This window comes from Oenanthe melanoleuca, chromosome 1, assembly GCF_029582105.1.
Source record: "Oenanthe melanoleuca isolate GR-GAL-2019-014 chromosome 1, OMel1.0, whole genome shotgun sequence".
NCBI classification, from domain to species: domain Eukaryota; kingdom Metazoa; phylum Chordata; class Aves; order Passeriformes; family Muscicapidae; genus Oenanthe; species Oenanthe melanoleuca.
In genome coordinates, this window is record NC_079333.1 from 81,513,607 (window position 1) to 81,534,626 (window position 21,020).

Genomic DNA, 21,020 nt, shown 5'->3' on the forward strand with positions numbered 1-21,020 from the left:
GTTTGTTACACATTTAGTTTGTTTGAAAGTTCTACTTTTTTCTTTCCAAATCTGCAGTTGACTTTCTGGTATCAGTATTCCACAAACAACACATTAGGATCTTCTGCAGCACAAAAACTATTGTTCATCTGCATGATGCAATTTATTCAGTAAACAGTTTTGCTTATCACTCTGCTTGCTTGCTTTTATTTTTTCCAGAAAATTCTTCCAGGAGGGAATACGTCCTTCGATGTAGTTTTCCTCGCAAGAGTAGTGGGAAATGTAGAGAACACTTTATTTATTAACACTTCTAATCATGGGGTATTTACTTATCAGGTAAGAGAATTACATACATTCCAGGAAAGTGTAGTGTGGATCAGGCAAAGCAGCATCTATTATGGGGTGCTTAACCATCCAAGGGTACTGGCAGAATAGTGGTAGGATGTTGGTTCAGGTTTTCATTTCCATCAACTCAGTTGAAGAAGTTTCCATCCCTGCTGTTTGTTGTAACACAGATATACCATTGTAAAGATTGGTAGGGCTGCACTGTAAGCCAGATCAATGAAATTACACAGGATTTAAAATCCTCCCAATACCTTTTTTGCATGTGTTATTTTAGTGGCTCATTGTAGGGACCTAGCTCATCTTTTAGCTCTTTACTTATCTGATCCAGTGGCAAGACTATGTTATTCATTAAGCTGGCAAAAAATTACTCACTAGAGATTGAGAAGGATAATTCAGACAGATGAGAGAGACTGAAAAGTGAAAAATGAGAGAAATCCTATAACTCTTACCATGACAGTGTTTTGGAAACAATAACAAAAATGTTTCACAGTATGGATAGTTTCATAGTGATGTGATTAAAGGAACATTTAATATTTCATTAACCTTTAGCTAATTTCTGTCTATCTGACACTATTTCACAGTGTCAGAAAAAGAGGTGGTTTTTTTGATTGACTGTTTTTCAGTATATGTGTAAGTAAATAGTAGAAATGAGAACTAGCCTTTAGCTGCAAACTAAATCAATTTCTTTATTTCAGAGATTTAGTCTGCTGCTGGTTGTAAAGGTTCAGTTATAAGTATACTATAAAACTAATAAAAAAAAGTTCTTGGTGTATTTCTAAAATGGGTGTGCACCTTAGGCTCTGCAACAATTACATACAGCTACTTAAGTTTGTGTTTCTTTTTCTGAACCAGGTGTTTGGCATTGGAGTTCCGAACCCCTATCGATTGCGCCCATTTATTGGGGCACGAGTTCCTGTAAATAGCAGTTTCTCTCCTATAATAAATATCCATAACCCTCACAGTGAACCTTTGCAGGTGAGCACAAGATAAAAATAATTTAATGCTCATTTATGGTGTTAAACTGAAATTTTGTTTATTTTGGTGCTTCTTAACATTCTGAACTTGAGCTGTTTGAGGTCGTGTCTTTCATATTATAAGATTTTTTTCTGCTCATATGCAAATCAGTTCTAACCATTGTAGATTATAGCTGCAAATCTCTTAATTTTCTAAATTGAGGTTTTCCAGTGAAATTTCAGCTTTTAACATGGTTGTAATAACTGAAATATAAAGATTTAAACTTCACTGGTAATTAGGATGAATACTGAAGCAAACAAACATCTTTTAAACCAGTGATGCCTCTTAGCTTCATTCTGTCTGGTTTGCACAGCATAAGGTGTTGTTTCAGTATACCCCAGTATGTAATCTTGGAAAACATTCTTATGTTCAGGCAGGATTGATGTTTTTACTTAACCAAATTCTGATTCTGCTAAGTATCAGTAAATAAAATGCTGTAGAAAGCACATAAAGTGTAGCACTAGCAAATGGCTATATCAGCATTAAAGTGAATTTGTAAGGTATTCCAGTGGTTAAATAGTCACTAATCTATGCCATTGCACATGATAATACCTGATAAATAAACAGGATCCCTTTAAGGTTGAGCGCTAACATTTTCCTATTACCTACTTCAGGTGGTAGAAATGTATTCCAGTGGAGGTGATCTCCATTTAGAGCTTCCAACAGGTCAGCAGGGAGGTACAAGAAAGCTGTGGGTGAGTAGTCATGTCTTGCAGCACTCATTGTACTTGTTTGGGAGGTTTTATTTTGACATGAGCTTAGGCTTTGGGTGTTTTTTACTAACTTTGTGTCTTGTCATGTAATCATTTAAAATACTCCATAAAAATGTAAACAATAACAGGGTCTGTTAATGTTATGGTAGTAGGAGTTGAATGAAAAGTTTAATTAGGATAAGCCATATGCATTGATCTGTGCTGTTTTGAATGTGAAGAATAAAATTATTCCCATTAGAAGAAATTGCACCTACCTGAGCTTTCAGTCCTAGAGGCCTGTGAGCTGGATCTAACCCACAGAAAATTTTTTTTTGTTTGATTTGTTGGTTAGGATTTTTTTGTCTTGGCTTTTTTGGTGGTGCTGGAGTCTTTTAACTTAGTCCTTACTGCAGATTATTATAAATGCTCACATAGGTTGAAAATTAAACTGAACAAACTTAGGGAAGAAAAATCTCTTATGGACTATTAAATAAAACAGCACTGTGTGTAGCTAAAGTAAATCTCTAGATCATGAGTTGAAAGTGGCTGGAAACTGTTCTGGAAAATATTCCTACATGCATGCCCTGCAGCTACTCCCTACTCATCATGTCTGCTGCTAGAGACAAGGTAGTAGAATGGATGGAATTGTGGTCTAATTCATTAAATCTGGTTTGAGGTAACACATACCGATATCTTTAAGTGAAATAAAATTTGGAAGCATCCCAAAGGTAGAGTTCTTGGCTCCATGCTGTATGTCACACCATTGATAATGTGCAGCTAGGTACAAAACATGCTTTCCTTTTCAGTTAGAATGATTTTTTAATTACTTGTTTCTAGCCTAGGAGAAACTTCAGAGCCATTGGGCTCATAAGTATTTCCAAGTGAGTTATAAAGGACCATCATAGTATTTAATTCTTGTCTTTTCTGGAGAAGGTCCATTAGAATGGTAGTATTTTAGTTTTCGGTACAAAAGTTGCAAGGAAATAAGTATTAATGCAAATCACAATATTTTTAAAAATGCAGTGGAAACACATGCTGAGGGTTAGATGTTCACACAAAAATGGATTTTAAAACATAAATGTCCTAATATTTTGACACTGCTTCAGTCAAATTGCCTTGCTTCCAAAAATAGTCCCTTCTTAGTTGTCAGGAGAGCTCAAGGGGGGTGTTTTTCAGAGCATGAAGCTTTTCAGCTTCTCTTGGCCAGGTTGGCAGTGAAAGTAATGATGACTCACATGTGAAAGCTTCCAGTGTCTGGCAAGGACTAATCCTCTTGTTTCCTCTATCCATCCATTGGTATGCATTTTCATATAACCATTGGTATTTCAAAACACTAAGGCAGCTTGAAGAAATCAAACCAGTAGGAGGAAACACAGAGGTATAGCATTGTATTGGTTGTCAAGAGCTGTACTGCAGTTAGAGAAAGCTTCAAAGTAGCAGAAATTATTTGAGATATGGTGATGATACTCGGACATATGGGTATACGTAATTATATAAAATTGTTCTGATGCCAAATGCTTGAATGATTGGATGGAGCAGTCTGCATATGCTGGAGTATTTTTTGGTCTGACCAACTTTGGATCCCTAGTTACACAGATGGAAGAGTCACATCACATCCTTTGATACGTTAATGAATCGCTGCATTATGTTGGGTCTGTGAAAACAGAACTTGAAATCTTCTTACTTTGATATTCAACAGTTTTCAAGGAATGTAACTGCAGTCATTGTGCCTTGGAAAATTTCCAATCAAGGTTTTCATCTTCTATTTAAAAACTAAAACCAAGCAAGCAACCAAAAATCCAATCCTCAGACCCTCTGTAAAGTGATGAGGAAGACAATCCAATGTTAGTATTTCAGCTGTATTGCCAAAGTTAGTCTTGTGCTGCAGCTGTGTCCAGAAGATACAGAAAGAGATCTCTTTCAAACCCTGAATACAGATTAGGACTGATAAAATAGGCATGATAGAGCAAGTAAAATTCAGGTTTACTTTTTCCTATAAATTACATGGTGACTAACAAACGTGAAGCTCCACAAGCTTCTGGCTGAATGGAGTTATGCACTGTTTGGTTTGTGTTTAGCACTGAAGCTGTGGCTTGTGTCTGCTTTGGAGAAAAATCATTTAGAATATGCAAAATCAATATTTGATAATACTATCAACATTTTTTCTGAACATCTTTTGTTTATTGCCAGATTCTGCTAATTTATTCTGCTGTCTTTTTACCACAAATTGAATACATAAAACTTAGAATCATCAAATAGTTAGCTTAATCAAATGGGATTCTGGCATACACGTAGTTTTAACCAGTGTCATATTAGATGATTATCCTTTATAAATTAAACTATTCTTTATAAATTAAATGGTAATTTTAGTTATATGAAGGCTATTTCTTCTTGCTATTGTAGCTTTTTCTCTTAATACAGTTATACTCAATGCTTCTATTGTAATTATTTGGTGTGACAGCTTTTTTTGTAATTACTGTGTTCTCATGGATGTACTTTGATTATTTATCAGGAAATACCTCCCTATGAAACAAAAGGAGTGATGAGAGCCAGCTTTTCTTCAAGAGAAGCAGATAATCATACAGCCTTCATTAGAATAAAAACAAATGCCTCAGACAACACAGAAGTTATTATTCTGCCTGTTGAAGTAGAAGTTACAACAGGTTTGTGAAAGAGGGGTTGGGGTTTATTTTACTTTGGGGTTTGTTTTGTGTTTTGGTTGGGGTTTTTTCAGTTATTCAAATTAATTAACTCTTAGTATAATAAGAAAATTTTATTTTTTTTTTAAAGCACCAGGAATCTATTCATCAACAGAAATGCTAGATTTTGGTACTCTACGAACACAAGGTAAACCATTCTTCACTTCTCAAAGTATTTATCAGGAATAGGGTGGGGAGGGGAAAGCCCAGTTACCTTTGTACTGCTCAGGGTTGCTTGTGGAATGATGCTTTTAAAAAGACAGATAATAACAGCAGGTTACAATAGTGCACAGATGCAAAAGTACTTGGGGTGTGTACAAGCAAGTAGTAATTTGCACACCAGGTTGTAAATCCAGTATTAAGGTTAATGTTACATAGTTGCACATGGCTTAGTCTGAAAAGCATTTTGTTTCAATTTATTTGTGAAGTTGTGAAAATTGCTTTACTTCTGGGCAAGTCAATAATTTTCAGGCACGGGGAAAAGTGAAGATGTGCAAACTTGATCAAATGTTTTATGATAGGATCTTTTTTTAGCTGCCTCTAATACATTTGGGCTTAACATTTTATGCTTACATTAATATTGTTTAGTGATAAAAAAGTATATGTCAGAAAGTAGTAAAATAAGAGGTATTTTTTGAAACTGTAAGAGGGATTTATTGCTGACAAAAAACAGTATGTCTTTTGTTCAACTAAAAAAAAGCTTCTGAAGAAATTTTCCATGCTCCTTCCTTAACATGTAAAGGTTTTCAAGTAAGAGTAATTTCATCTGAATATGGTGCATCTGACAAAGTCATTGTAGTATTTTTAGCCTGTTCACTTCTTAATGTGTTAGAAACATGAGTGGTAAACTGAAGCATATAATACCTACTAATACACAAAAATGCAGTTTCTGTCAGATTCTTGGGACTAGCTATTTTGACTGGCTGTTCTGTCATGTTAGTATAACTTCTTAACACTGAATAGTGGAGGTATATAAGAAACCAGCTACTATAAATGACTATTCACATGTTAAAATAGCCTAATAGGTGTGTATTTTGTTCTTTAACAGATCTGCCAAAAATTTTAAATCTCCATTTATTAAATTCAGGAACAAAAGATGTGCCAATTACAGTAAGTTTAATTTCTTTCAATTTGAAACTTTCTATTTGGATTTACTTTTTCTCGAAGATTGATCATTCACAGGTTCACCATGTAGTGTTCAGAATTAGAAGCCTAGGTGATGTGTGACTAAAAATGTAACTTAATAGCAGAGCAAATAATTTTTATGCATGGTAAAATTAATTTGCATCATCGCCTCCTTTGAATACTCTGAACAGCATTTTTAGGCTCTACCTGTAATATCTGAACCTTTCGAAACTTTTATACTTGAGAACAGTAATTAATGTTCAGTGAGTGAGAGATTAATACAGAGTCTTTAAGATTCTTTGTCCTCATCATACACACATCTCATTTACACATCAGTGTATAAAGTGGTTCCCCAACATAGTTTAAGATAAGCAAAGAGTAGCTTTCAAGACCCGTCTATAAAATTACCCTTTTTTTTTTTTTTTAGCTTATCTGCTTTGCTGTTTGAAATAACAAAAGAACCCCAAACACTCTAGGGCCCTTTGCAGTAAACACTACTGGAACTAAACATGAAGAGCAGCCAGCTTCAGAATTCTAGACTTTGGATTTTCTGTTTTTATTTCAGAATTTTGGCACTAGTCTGGTAGTCCGCCTTTATTCATTCATACCTTTTTCCTGTGTGATTTTTCTCATTGCCCACTATTTTTCTCACTTCTTCCTTCTCCCCTTCCTGTTGTCCTTCTTTTCCAGATTTAGTTGTGTAGCTAGCTATACCTTGTCCCAGTGCACTTCAAAAAGTGTTGAAGTGTTGAAAAGAAACCAGAGGAGCCAGAAGAGTGACTGAAGGATTGGCAAAGGTTCCTTACTGAGATCTTGGACAGCAATTCTGTGTTTATAAAGTTTGAAGCTGTAACTATGAGGAACAGTGTTTTAATAGTAGACATCTAGCAAAATCTTAGGATACTGGAAACTGAGGCTAGATGAATTTAAAGGAGAAACAGGAAACATTTTTAGTTATGAAGATATGTTTTCACTGTGACAATAGACCATTGCAGTGCTTGCCTATCTGTTACTCACTAATAATTTTCAAGGCAAGAGAAACTTAGAGTATACTGCAAACAAGAGAAACTTACAGAATAGTGCAAAAATATTTTAATTCATTGAGGTCCTGATGTTCATTAATGAGGTCAGTTGGTCCTATAGAAATCATGGCTTGCTAAGCTGTAGCACAACTTCCATACAGGGTTTTAAAAACTAAAAGGATTTTTGCATTGAGAGGGTTGGTAAATTCAATAAATTATTTTTCCGGCTATATTTGCATGTTTGTCTCCTTTTGTGTGGGTTTTTTAGTTGTTGGGGGTTTTTTAAGTGTGTAATATACTTGCTGAGTACAATGCAAATAACTGTATTTTCAGATTGTCAGTATCACTTCTAATACCTGGTAGTGTAGTGCCTAACCATATTCCATTTTAAAAAAGACCCAAACCAATTTTTTTTTTTTATTTTAATCTATGTTCTTTGGACTATGGGCTATAAACCGTAAATATCAGTCTAATGGAAGGCTGTCACTTGATAACCGTTATGCGTCATGACAAAATTTTTCCAGATTTTTTTTTTTTTTTTTTTAACTGTGTGTCAAAACAGTTGTACTATTAAAGGCATTTTTAAAAGCCTTTGGAACTCACTTTTGCAAGGAAAAAGCTACCACACAGGTCCAGACATGATGTGTTTTTTCAGTGTACCACATGGCACATCAAGTCAATTGTTCTTTTCATTAAGGGAGAGCTTTGTTGGGAAGTTTGTAACCTTTCTAGCTTTTGAAGCACTGTGTGAATTTCTGCTGCTGTGCTAATTAACAAATTTCAAAGTGGAAAGCAAGAGTAAAGAATTTTTGGAAAGAACTTAGTGAATAGCTTACTTCGAGGAAAGCTTGATAAATAGACTTCTGACCCTTTAGAGCTAGGGTTTAAAAGTAGTGAGACAGAGCTGTGTGACAGATTTCATCTTAATGTCAGAAGAAAAGGCCAAGGCTATATTTAGCATATGTTTAAGCTGGAGGAACTAAATATCTTCAGGTCATCAGTGTGAGAGACCGCTAATACTCAGACAGACTTGTAGTTGTTCTGCCTTCAAGTACTTACTTAGTCATGCTGTGGTCCAGCAAACTGGTTGAGGAAAATAAGAGCAAGTAATTTTCTTTTTCGTGTTTTAAAACTCCTTATAAGACCTCCCTCATTTTGTAGGGTTTGTTCCATTGTTAAGGAGAACAGTGCTTATTTAATGACTGGATAAACTAGTCATGTTGCAACAATTAAGCTGCTCTGTCAAAAATCTGGTAGACTTAGATTGTTGAACATTTTGTTTTATCCCATCTCTATAACAAAAATTTTGTGTTTCCTTAAGGCAATTTAAGCCTGTTGGACTGCTAAAAGCAAAGGGACACTTCAAAACTTGAGGTCCTGATCATGTTTGCATGAGGAACTAGGAACTTCAGGACAGCCTTAGTGAAGCTGAATTGTAATCAATTTGAAAACAAAAATGTTTTGTATAAGATAGTATAAAGTTCTGTCCCAGCTTTTGAATAGGACTTAATTTCTCTTAGCAACCTGCAAGAAGTAGTTTGCTTCTCTGTTGTGTTTTCATCTTCATGTTTGGGTGCATGCATCTCAAAATTATCAAGGATTACAGTTTAGTAGTAGTTTGTTCCATGTTCTCGATGGTTCTTTATGGAGAAAGTGAACTTTAGTTAGTTAGGTGTTTCTCTCTTTAAACACAAGGCCGAGAAGTTGCTGACAGTTGTGTCTGTAAAAGCAAATAAAACAGTTCAGAGGTGGTTCTGACAGTAATGGAACCAGCCTTAATCTACTACCTGTAGCCAAAGGGCTTTTTTGGCTGTGCTAGGTGGGCAAGACAAAACTAGGTTCAGGGGTCTTCTGACGGGTAAACAGTATAGATGAACATGTGCCAGTCTTCCAACCCATACTCTATAGTTTATTAGAATACATATAGCCCAAGAGTCCTTAAACCTTCAAAGTCTTTCTCAAGTTCTTTCTCAAGAACTCCTGCAAAAGCACAAAGTTTTAGCCCCTCTTTTTGTCCTTTAGAACGCATAAGGTCTTAATTTTCTGCAGTTGTGCTAAATATTGAATGTGTCTTCATAGAGCAGGATCAGGAATCTTGAGTGGGTCATTCTGTAGGGGAGCCATGTGTTACTGAAGGATGTCTATTTAGAATTATTCTTCCCTACAAAAGTTGCTGCTAGGAGATTTTCTTACAAAATTGGTGGTATTATGTTCTTGATGGAACTTGTTTTGCATGTCCTTTCAGGACCTGTCCATATTTGATGTTTTTTAATACATATTTCAGGACAGGTTTTACTTGAGCTTTATTTGAAATAGGTTGAAATTTAAGGAAAGGGACATCGAAAGGATTCTTAAGGATGTTTGTTTTTTTCCTTAAAAACTTATTTGTAATTCTGTTTTTCCCATTATAGCATGTAATGAAGTAACAAATGAGAAATGTGCATTATTTTCAGAATATGTGCATATTTTCAAAATGTGCATATTGTTCAGAAATTTTCAGCAAAATAGTGTAAATTCCTTCCCTAACTAAATTCAGCAGCTGCTGACATTCTGAGTAAATACATGTAGGTTTGTTACACTTGTGGTTTAAGAGATGCACCTCTGAAAACTGCTGTTTATCTGGTAACAGGCTGTCCTTTTGAATATTTCCAGTTTGATTTGCTAAATGAAATCAGCATTATTTTAAACCAGTAATTAAAGAAGGCATGTTGCATGAAAAGAGCTTCTAAAAATATTTGTCATCTCTGTCATCTAGAAGTTGTGAACTTTATCACAGCTTTGATTTCATCTGCTTTAAGATGTTTTTTTAGAAAAGGTGTGACAGGATTTCAGTTTTGTAGTGTGGATCTCATTAGAAGAAAATTGAGATAGTTATTAATTGACTTATGAAGAGAAATACCAAATACCTGCACCCCATGTATGCAGACATGGGGATGGATAAAGGTCAGTGCTATAAATCCAAAATACAAAACTTCTGGTTGAGTTAACTGAGATTATTCATTAGCTGCAGGAGTAGTGCTGCTTGTTCACTAAGGATCATGTGGTCTGCAGAACTTATTTACTTATGTACATTTTTATGGCTTTAATTTACAACCAAGGAGAGCTTGACTTGGAAGAACTGTAATTGGTTTGTACCACTAGCTGTCTGCCTTGCCCCTCCCTGGCTAAGAAAGGCTCAGCTGCTTATTAAGCAGGTGCTAAACCTCTGTAGCCCAGCAGAAGGTAAGGCAGCACACATTTCAGTTTCCTTAATTCAGCATCCTGTAATTTGCTGTGGCTTAACAGCTGCTATGTGAGCAGCTGAGCTGTTCTTAAAGCCAGAGAAGACAGCTGGGAGGAATCATGGCAGCCATCCTAATTTTAAGCAAAACAAGAATAAGAGCATTTAAATGCTTCATGCCCAGTTTCTCCATGGAATCTAGAGAGTTTGCTAGCAATCCTTATAGAGTCTTCAGATGGCATGGAATCCCTTATGCTGCATAGCAATGAGTACCTCTACCTCAGCTCTGGCTAATAACTGACACCATAACTCTTCTAGTAATGCCCATTTATCTTTTCCCTTTAGTTTAAAACAGTAATCCTCAGATGTGAAGGGTGACCTTGTAAAATGTTAGTGTAGAACGAGTGCCTTCACAGATTTATAGAACATTTGTCTATACAGTTAGTTATTTTTTTCTCTGCAGACTTAGCAAGGGATTAGAAACAAGGGAGATGTCTATATCCATTCTGGTAGTTGCACAAGTCAGTTAACAGCTTTGTTAGTGAGTGCACCAGAAACAAATAGCCTAGCTGTTGTAGCCCTGCAGCCTTAAGAATAAAAGTTAAATCTTAAATTAAATAAGGTTTGTTTTCTATTTTATTAATATATTTCTGGCCATACTGCTACTTAATTCAACATCCCCAAGGAGAACTCACTGTTACCCACTTTTCTGTATATTGGCTGAGTAATTTTTAAGACCTGAAAAAAATTCCAAAACCACTTGTAATGCTGCTTTGTTATAGGAAAGACAGACCTGTAAGAGCTTGGCCAAAACTACTTGCAGTTTTATCACTGTGAAAGACACACAAAGGCTTCACAGCATGTTAGCAATGATAAATTTACAGATGCTTCGTATTTTGATTGTTTGCAGAGTGTTAGACCTACACCACAGAATGAAGCTATAACAGTACATTTCAAGCCCGTTACGTTAAAGGCCTCTGAAAGTAAATATACCAAAGTTGCAAGCATTAGCTTTGATGGTAAGTACTGTACCTCTCTTCTTAGAACTTGTCAAGTGCTTCTGAAAACTTACTGGAGTTTCATTGATTATTTTCACTCTCTTAACAAAACACTGTTTATAATTTTGAGAAGAAAATGGGATTTTCGTACCTGGAAAAGGCTTACAGTTCTTCTGAACTTCAGTTATTTCTGGAAGGATTGTCTTTGTTTATGGTCAACAAGTATCTTAGACTGATAAATACAGATGAGAAGGTATTCTTAAATTTTCTAATAACCATAGCTGTATTCTTATGTTAAGGCACCAATTATTGAAATGTATTTGCTTTTGAGAAATCCCAATAAATGAGGTAACACATACAAGTTGCTCCTGGGGAAATTTTGGTTAGACACAAGAAGAAAATTTTTCACAATGAAAGCAATCAGCCATTGAAATAATCTCCCCAAGAAGGGGTGGATTCTGCAGTGTTGGACACTTAAGGTCAATCTGGCTAGGGTGCTGAGACATCTTGTTTAAACTGTACTTCTGCCAGGAAAGGTTGGACTGAGTGGTCCTTGAGGTCTCCTTCCAACCTGGTATTCTATGATTTTTCTCCTACATAGTGTGACTTCAAATACTATGCTGACATTTTGTAGAAAGGCACCTCTGTTTTTATAGAGATTTTAATCAACCATTAGAATGGTGATGACTACTCAGATATTGCTGCCTTAAGATACTAGTTGGTGCTGTAAGTCTTTCTGCCTGGATTGCTTAAAAATTGAGTCTTATACATGCAGTAGTTGTGGTAGACATAATTTTAAAAGTTGCATGGGTAAAGAGGAGAGGATTGGTTTTTAGTATCATTTATGGCTCAGCACTTGAAAAATGTAATAGCTCATGGTTTCTAAAATAAGTGAAGTATGTTTCAGCTTATAAATTGTGAAAGAGATGAATTCTGTCAACCTGAGGTGATAATACATTCAGATTTTGAAGCTAGTGGGAATTGTTATATGAGGACCTACTGGCTAACATATGGTACATCTTAGAAGGAATGGTGGTTCCTGGGAAAAATACCCAGTTAAGCTGCTTAATGTGTTTAAGGAATTGACTTGATGAATTCTTGTCGGTGAAGCAGCCAGCCCTAAATATTTCCAATTTCAGCTGTCCTTATTAAATGCAGAGGCTTTAGGAGCTTAGTGGCTTCTCTTAATTAGTATTTAAATACCTTGATTTTTTTTTTTTTTTTTTTTTTTTTTTTTTTTTTTTTTTCTTCCCCCCACTGTTGCTACCAGGCTAACATTGCTTGTTTTGTGATCTTGGAGCAGACCTGTGAGCATCACTCTTGGTGCTTGTGTAGTTTGGGTTTTTACATGGATTCTACTTCTCTTTTTGCAACATTTAACTTGTCTTTCATTTCTTCATTATTAAGCAGTTGTTACATTTCTGGCCCAAAGTTCCTCTCGACTGATAGTTCTAAGTGAGGGGCCCAGCTCAGGCTTCTGTTCTGTTAGGGAAGGGTTAGTTTTATTCCATATTCTTAGTGGAGAGTTTAATTCATTTGGGATCCAAATTATTCTCTGGACATGTTTAAGTTATTTATATGACAGCAACAATCAGGCTTCTCTATCGTAGAAAAACTTACTAAATCAGGCATGTCATCTAATGTGTTAAATGGGAAGAATTCAGAATTGGGATCTCTTGCATCAGGGGCTTTATACCATGTTGATTTGCTTATTGAAATTTCCTTAAGCTCCACTTTTTTCCTTCCATGATACTTAATGTCTGGGCTAGCTCTGTGGTTTTATCCTTCCACTCATTCTAGTCTAACATAATGGATCAATTTTTGTCAGCTTTAACAAGCTTCTTATATTCTTGTGTGTACAGCATCAAAAGCAAAAAGAGCATCACAGTCTTCTGGGAAAATAACTGTTAAAGCAAAAGAGAAGAGCTATTCCAAACTTGAAATACCATATCAAGCAGAAGTGTTGGATGGGTAAGCTTCCAGTAACTGAACATAGTTCAAAGACTTAATGTTCCAAATTAGAAGGGAATATTCCTGTTTTTAAACAAATGGATGAGGTAGTCTTAGCCATTCATAAGTTGTTTTCAAGGCTTGAGTTAAAACTGACCTTAGTGAGTTGTTTCTCAGAGCAGCTAAAGACTGCAGATGAGACATTTTAGAAATGCAGTATTGGAATTATTTCTGCTTTTGCATTTTCTGTTCATTGCTATATAAAGTATGGGTAGAGAAAACACTTGGTTTTAAGCAAAATTTTGGAAGAACTCTCAGTTTCCTTGGGTTTTGTTACTTATCTACAAAGTTGACTTTAAAAACCTTATGAATTAGGTGCTATTTTATCAACAGAACTGGCAGAGTATTTTAAAGGCAAGCAAATTGAACTTTACCTATCAGAATTTTTGTGCTGCAGACACATGATTTGGCTAATAAGACATATACGTCATTTGCAAATTATCTTAATACTTCAACACTTCCTTTTAGTCCTCCTATTATTCTGACTTACATATTTTCTTATTTTAATTACTTTGTTATTAACGTCTCTGCTGTACTGATAATATAGTTTCAGCATGCAGTGAGATATGGACTTTTTTTACTGTTTGAAATAATAAATTCTAGACTTTGTGCGAGCAAAACACTTTGAGGAAAATCTTTATTTTCTTTACACTGTTTTCTTTTAATAGTTATTTAGGATTTGATCATGCTGCCACACTCTTTCACATCCGTGACAGTGCTGCCGATTCTGTGGAAAGGCTGATCTATCTAACAAACACATTCAGTTTTGCAGTCCTTATACATGATGTTGTGTTACCAGAAGAAGCAAAACCCATGTTTAAAGTAAGTCCCATTTCAGTGAATGCTTTTACCTATAAGTAAATGCTTACATGTGATGCGCTTTCTTCAATTGTAACGTTGGTCTTCATTGTTCACTGATCTAGGTCCAGAACTTCAGTAAACCAGTTTTAATTCCACCCAATGAATCCAGATACATTTTTACACTTCATTTTATGCCTTCCACATCATCTGCTCATGTAGATAACAATATCCTACTTATCACCAATGCTTCTAAATTTCACCTACCTGTCCGAGCATACACAGGATTTCTAGATGTAAGTATTTTCCTTTTTTATTTTTTTTTGGCAACTTCTGTCTAATTAGAGGCAGACTTCATAGGACACTTTAATTCTTTATTCTACTTTGGTATCTGCTGAAAAATTCTTTTTTGTTCCCTTTAAATCTCTAGTTTTACATAGGAAATTTATTAACATAGAATTTTGAGATTGTCATGGTAGTGTTGTACTAAAGTTATTAATGCATTTTTTTTAATGAGCTTAGAGTTTGAACACACTATATATTTTATTTCTGCTAAAGTACTTTTATCCATCTTTCTAGTACTTTGTACTGTCTCCAAAAATGGAGGAGCGATTTATAGATTTTGGCATATTGAGTGCAACAGAAGCTACCAGCATTTTATTCGCAGTCATCAACAGCAATCCAATAGAGGTGAGGATGCATTTATTTTTAGTTTATCTTTTAAAAAAAATTATATCAGCATTGTTACTGAAAACAGTACCTTTTGTTCTTTTAAAGCTGGCTATAAAAAGTTGGCATATTATAGGGGATGGTTTGGCTGTAGAACTTCTAACAACTGAAAAGGGAAACAGAACAACAATAATTGCAAACCACCACGAACTGCAAAATGCTACTGCATCTGATCAGTCTTCAGTAAGTAAACCTTTGAATCCATTGCTTACAGCTAGATATAGGAGGGGAGAAAAGAGACAAACCTCTGCAACTTCTTTCAGTTTCATTTTAGCAGAGGGGAGATAAGAATTCTTAATTTTTGTCTGAACTTGAGTATGATAAAACATGTAGACTTCCTAAATTTATTTTAAGGAGCAGCTTTGTATTCAAATTACTGTTTCTGAAGTTCACCCTTTCCAAATCTAACCAATCTTGATAACCTCGGATGATGCTTATCATCATTGGGATGAGTGGAAATTTATCACCACAAGGAGTAAATTTTTTTCGTGTTAGTCATGTATACAAACTTTCTGTGTATCATTGACAGTAGTTTTAAGTGGATTTTGAGTCTGGTTTTAGTGAAATTTCTTTTTCTTTAAAGGAATATATTGGTGACTTTTTCTACCATTTACAGGTGATCCTCACATCAGGCTATTATGCAGTGTTCAGAGTAAATCTAATAGCAAAGGAACTTGAAGGAATTCATGATGGAGCTGTACAAATCACAACAGATTATGAGGTATATTTGTTGTATAATAAATGGGTGTTGCCCAAAAGATCTGTTTAGTCTTTGTGTTGTATTAGTGGATAGACTGTAGCATGAGGGAGAAGTTGAGGTTGGAAGGGAGCTCCAGAGGTCAGGTTATCTTTGCAAGTTAACCCTGCATCATACATACTACTTATGCTTATATTATGATTTCCATCTGGTTTTCAGAAATATCCATTTAAATCTGACCTAGTGCTTTGCAGTTTGGTTTCTTCAGTGACATGACACATCCTCAAAGCATCAATGCGTGGATCTTGGACTGTATCATGCACTGGCAATGTGCTTCTCCATATATTATCAGTGACTGAAACTGAGCTGTAATATCAGTGTTATTTGTCAAAACACAGTGTGAAAGTTGTTTTGGAGAGTCATAGAATCATTAGGGTTTGAAAAGCCTGGATACCACCATGCCCACTAAACCATACTGCAGTTTGCTGGCAGTTAATGAAACAGAATCCTTGCACTGATAATTATGGGAGGAACAACTGATTGCCTCAAATTCATGTGCTGTGTTTTTGCGGGAGGCACTCTAATGAATAATGCAATCTGTATTTATTGTCTTTGTGAGGTATATGGAAAAATACCCCAAATGTGACTGTGCTTGAAATCAGGAAATTATATATCACTGATTGTGTGGTTCTGATGGTCCTACAGAAAATGGGAAAGTCAAAATTTCTGCCAGTTATTGGAGATTTAAAGATTTTTTTAGTATATCCACATATTTATGTGACCCTTTGGTTACAGATTCTGAAGCATTTTATTTTCTTGCTTGTAACAAGTTATTCTACTTGTTATTGGTACTTGAATCTCATTGCCATCCCTTCCACGCTACTTTTTCTATGTGTGCCTCAAGGTATTACAATAACACAGTGTTTCAAGAAGTTGGGTATATCTTCTCCCTTATTTACTGTGAAGATGTTACCCTGCTGTTTTCCAACAAAGTAAACCCCATTCAAATGAGACCTATATAATACTCCATTGGGGAACTTATGTTTTCAGTAGGCTTTTCTGTTCCATATAGAAGAGAACTGGCGGCTGCTGAGTAAAGGAGTGCTTCCTGGCAGTATGGAGTGACTGTTCAGAATATGATGATGGGTGGAAATCATAAATCATGTCTCCATGTTTTAAATGTCTATATAATCCTAGACTACATTAATTGTAGAATTTCAGGATTTTGTTATTCTATGCAATTTAAAAGCGAAAGAGGTATTTAAAAGCTGGAAATGTAAAGGGTTTTTTTCTAAATTTTTCTTGGGTTTTTTTTTTTCCCTCCAGATTTTAACTATACCAGTGAAGGCTGTGATTGCTGTGGGCTCATTGACCTGCTCCCCAAAGCATGTTTTTCTTCCACCTTCTTTTCCGGTAAGAGAGTTGGGGAAGATTAAATGTTTACTTGCTGTGTTTTCTCTTTATATGCCTTTTTCAAGGGAGACTACTGTCCTGAAGTCTATGTCAAATTGCTGGAGAGATTGTGCTACTGAACTGTTATGAGCAGTTTGTCATTATTTTGGGCATTGTTTGAGATTTTTCTACCTTGTGTTGCAAACATGAGTTGTCCTTACACGTCCTCAACCGCCTACTTGAATGGCATCTCGGAAGAACTCCTGTAATGGGATAGATCTCATCAGAGCAAAATAGGTCAATCAGCAGGACTTCAGTGAATGTTTGCTTCAATTGCCACATATTCCATCTTTCTTCTGATCTCCTGTGTCACAAATTCTTATGTCTTTTGCTACTCTTGAAGTCAAACAGTCATGCCTACAGTTGCAAAGATCACTACTTGTTTTTTATCTTTAAGATTTTTTAATTTTTTTTACTGTATAGCCTCACCATTATATGGGTACTTATTACACTGATTGCCACATTTAGAACTTCATTATGAGCTGCTTTGTAAGCTTTTGATAAGTTAAAATAGCATAAAGATCCACTTCCCTTTCATTCACTGGAGATAAAGCAGTTTCTGTATTCTCTATCTGAATCTACAAGAATTATTAGAAATTTATTATTATTATTATTACTATTACTATTATGAAGAAGAATTCTTGTGAAGAATGTCTCTTTTGAATGCCACATTAAAATATGTTGATCCATTTGGACCATAAATAAATATTATTTTTTATCTCCTTTGAGTTTGTTCTAGCTGAAATGGCTAAAGAACTTATCAGTATTTCATAGTTATAAGTCCACAGTCTTGTCAGCTTAATTTTTGGAGGGCCTTTCTTTGTTTGTTGTTTGAGATTTTTATTTTGGTTTGGTTTTGCAGTTTTGGGGGGTTGTTTGTTTTTATTCAGGGGTTTTGTTTGTTTTGTTAATTTCCTTTTACTTTATTTTGTTTTGGCAGATACTACTTCTTATAGCACCTGTGTTTCTCAGGCGTAGCTTCCTTGCTGTCATTATTCTTTCTCTTCCCTAGATTACTGTGATTGTTATTATCTTTGTGCTTTTTCTAGTAAGGTTTTCAGAAAATTATTCATTTTGTGGATCTTTCACCTCCTGCATTTTGTTTGGGAGTATAGATTCAGATACAATTATCAACTTTGACAAGATTATAGACTGTTTACTATGTTTAAGCCCCAGGCTTTTCAGAGCAGTCAGCTTCACTTACTACTTCCATTAGTTGATCACTTAACTCTTTTTGTATTTGAAAACGTTAACAGCAGACTTACTTTTACTTTTTTTTTGTTCATTTCCAACTAAACTTATGCTCACTGAATTCATGCTACTGTTGCATTTTGTTGTTCTGTAATGTCTTTATTACTTATGAAAATAAGCCTAAAATAGCATCAGTTCTTTTTGTTTCAGTGTTTGGTAGAGAAACTTTGACAGCTACACCATCCAGGAATAACTAGGTGCTACTATTTTAGTAACACATGCTTTTCAGTTTATACTTAGGATGTAATTCTCCTGCAGCTGCCTGGTTCCCAGAGCTGTCTGTCTGTTTATAATTTTAGTGTATTTGTACCTAAGAGTGATTTCTGGTATTCTGTTGAAGGTTGTCAGCAATACACTGACAGTGTACACAGGCCTTGTAAAGGTCAGTGTCTTGATTTAAACAAATCTTAGCTGTGATGACTTCTGCTTCATAGTGCCATCTTTACTTCACAGTGCCACTTCTGAACTCTTCTCTGATCGAAACTCATATTTAAGCAACTCTATGCTAAATGGCATTGTTCTATTTTTCTTATTACTGCTGAACAATTTTTTTCCCTAGTGCATTGTTTTATGTCCAAATGCTATGTAAAGGTAATAGTAAAATACCACTTGTTTGTTCTAGACACTTTTAGCAAACCTTAGTCTTGTCCTGTTGATGACAGTTTATTACTCGTAGGAGTTCACAGATGAAGCTCAGACATGCTTCCTAATTCAGTTTAACAATACTGTACTGTTAAGGATTTATTCTTGTCGTTTCTTTGCCTCTGTAATTACTGCTATTTAGACTGTTGCAGTGTGTGACTGTTTCCTGAGACCACAGTCAAATTTTGACCCTGTAAAAAACCTCTCCCATATCTCCACTTAAGCGTAGAGATTTTTTTTTTTTAAAGTCCAAAGTACTGATTTAAGGGGAACAAGCAAAAAACATGTTCACTAAAAGATAGTTTTGAGTATTTATATTTGCTCATTCTGATTTTTTTTTTTTTTTTCACATAAATTTGAAGTCTCCCCACCAGTCCTGAGTCACACTTCTTTTTCTGCTTTTGTTTCTGTTGTTTTCTCTGATACACATCAGGGTTGGGTGTTGAGGTAAAGAATAAAACATGGCCACAGAATCATTGATTTACAACTGAGCCCAGGGGTAGAGCTTGAGCATTGTAAGGATTTTGATCGTGACAATTAAGCTAAATTTTATGTGCTTAAAAGGTAAAATAATGCTTGACTCAGGAAAGGAGGCAGGGTGTAAAGCTGTGGGGAAAAAAACTTCCTCTTACATTTTCTTCTTAAATGTAGTTTTGGTGTGTGGTGTCTTAATTGCATTTGGAAGCAGAAGGGAGGGTTTTAAAGGCCCTCTGTAATCGTAGCTTCCCATTATTCTTCCTTTCAGATTATTTCTAATTAATAGCATCTAATTACTATTTCTAATTGCTAGCAGTAATATTTTACAAAAAGACTGTTTCCCTTTAGTAATAGGAGGCTCAGCAAACCGAAGCTTTCTCTTGCCTTTCCTCTTCTGATACTTTTTTTATCATTATTTGATTAAGGAGAGCTATTGTCCTAGCACTTCCAAGATACTTCAGGTGTTCTTAATTTTCAAAGAAGAATGAACTGTGTTTGGAAGCAGATGGAAGAAAAGATACAACTTCACAGAAACTTACTGTGTTGAAGTGTTGCAAATGGCATTTCTTTAAGATAGTGTAGTTAAAATCTCAATTTAACATTTCAGCACTGCTGTGGTCTTTGCCAGCCTGCATAAATAGATACATATGCTAGGGAAAAATGTATATCCTGCAGACTTTTTTCCTTTTATTTTTCTTAGGGAAAAGTAGTTCACCAGAGCCTGAATATTATGAACTCCTTTTCTCAGAAAGTGAAAATACAACACATACGGTCCCTGTCAGAAGATGTAAGGTTTTATTATAAGAGGCTAAGAAGTAATAAAGAAGATTTAGAGCCAGGAAAAAAATCAAAGGTTTGTTTATGTCTTATTTCTAAACGTTTATAAGTTCTCTTTTTATGTAGCATATGTTAAGTTTGTGTTCAACAGAAATCTTCCTTCTGTTTTCTTTGGTTGTCAGATTTACTGTGCTGTTTAATTGATCTGCTCTTACATGTTTTGCAGATTGCAAATATTTATTTTGATCCTGGTTTACAGTGTGGAGATCATTGTTATGTAGGATTGCCTTTTCTATCTAAATGTAAGTAAAGTTCAATTTCATAATGAAAATCATTTAAAATAATTTTTCTCCTTAAGTAATGATTTTACTTGAAAAACACATTATTTTTTGCAGCGGAATCTAAAGTTCAGCACAGCATAGCAATGCAAGAAGATGCATGGGATTCTGACTGGGATTTGCATGAGAATTTATTCAAGGAATGGACAGAAATAAAAGAGAACTCAAGCCATAGGTAAGTATTTTATTCCTGTTGTTTGCTCTGGCCTTAAGTTGGTAATATTTCTGTGATATGTGTGCTCTTATAGAATACAAAGCTTCTTAATATTGCTGTGTTCTTTGAGAGCGGGCCAAGAAGGAATTGCTTGGCCTTCTCTGCAAAACCATTAGAGAGAGCATTTTAAAAGTTAAAAACAATAATAATTTCCTCAAATTAAAGGAAACACTGGAATTTACTCTTCATTGAGTTGCTGGAGTTCTTGAGAAGATTGTAACAATGAGGCAGTCTCTACTCTGCAAAAGTTTCCAAAAACAGATTATACTGGTTGTTCTATATCCCTCCTTAAACTGTTTCAGAATAGTATCCTCAATATTCCTTTTAAGATTTCATGAGGTTTTCTGTTATTACCATACCAGGATTTTTGCATTTCGGTGAATTACAAAATTTTCTTGTATTTTATCTTGAGACAATTAATGGTTGCTACTTAATATTTAGAAAAGTTAGTCTGTAGACTGCTGCATACCTTTTAAGTATCTGCCTTCTCATACATAAAGTTGATTTAATCTCCAAGAGATACAAGTTAACATAAACAGCA

At 35.0% G+C, this 21,020-nt stretch overlaps 1 protein-coding gene across 1 annotated transcript in view; it reads left to right on the top strand.

Moving 5' to 3' along the window:
* The window catches only part of TMEM131 (transmembrane protein 131), a 93,168-nt gene that overhangs the window by 47,728 nt on the left and 24,420 nt on the right, over positions 1 to 21,020 (top strand). Inside the window, exons 6-22 of the mRNA XM_056489923.1 lie at positions 199 to 315; positions 1,177 to 1,299; positions 1,953 to 2,033; positions 4,543 to 4,693; positions 4,821 to 4,877; positions 5,778 to 5,839; positions 11,007 to 11,115; positions 12,957 to 13,065; positions 13,773 to 13,926; positions 14,028 to 14,198; positions 14,482 to 14,592; positions 14,680 to 14,814; positions 15,248 to 15,352; positions 16,655 to 16,741; positions 19,851 to 20,003; positions 20,154 to 20,229; positions 20,323 to 20,440. Of these exons, the coding sequence (XP_056345898.1) occupies positions 199 to 315; positions 1,177 to 1,299; positions 1,953 to 2,033; positions 4,543 to 4,693; positions 4,821 to 4,877; positions 5,778 to 5,839; positions 11,007 to 11,115; positions 12,957 to 13,065; positions 13,773 to 13,926; positions 14,028 to 14,198; positions 14,482 to 14,592; positions 14,680 to 14,814; positions 15,248 to 15,352; positions 16,655 to 16,741; positions 19,851 to 20,003; positions 20,154 to 20,229; positions 20,323 to 20,440 (1,919 nt within the window). The remainder of the gene's footprint in view (positions 1 to 198; positions 316 to 1,176; positions 1,300 to 1,952; positions 2,034 to 4,542; positions 4,694 to 4,820; positions 4,878 to 5,777; positions 5,840 to 11,006; positions 11,116 to 12,956; positions 13,066 to 13,772; positions 13,927 to 14,027; positions 14,199 to 14,481; positions 14,593 to 14,679; positions 14,815 to 15,247; positions 15,353 to 16,654; positions 16,742 to 19,850; positions 20,004 to 20,153; positions 20,230 to 20,322; positions 20,441 to 21,020) is intronic.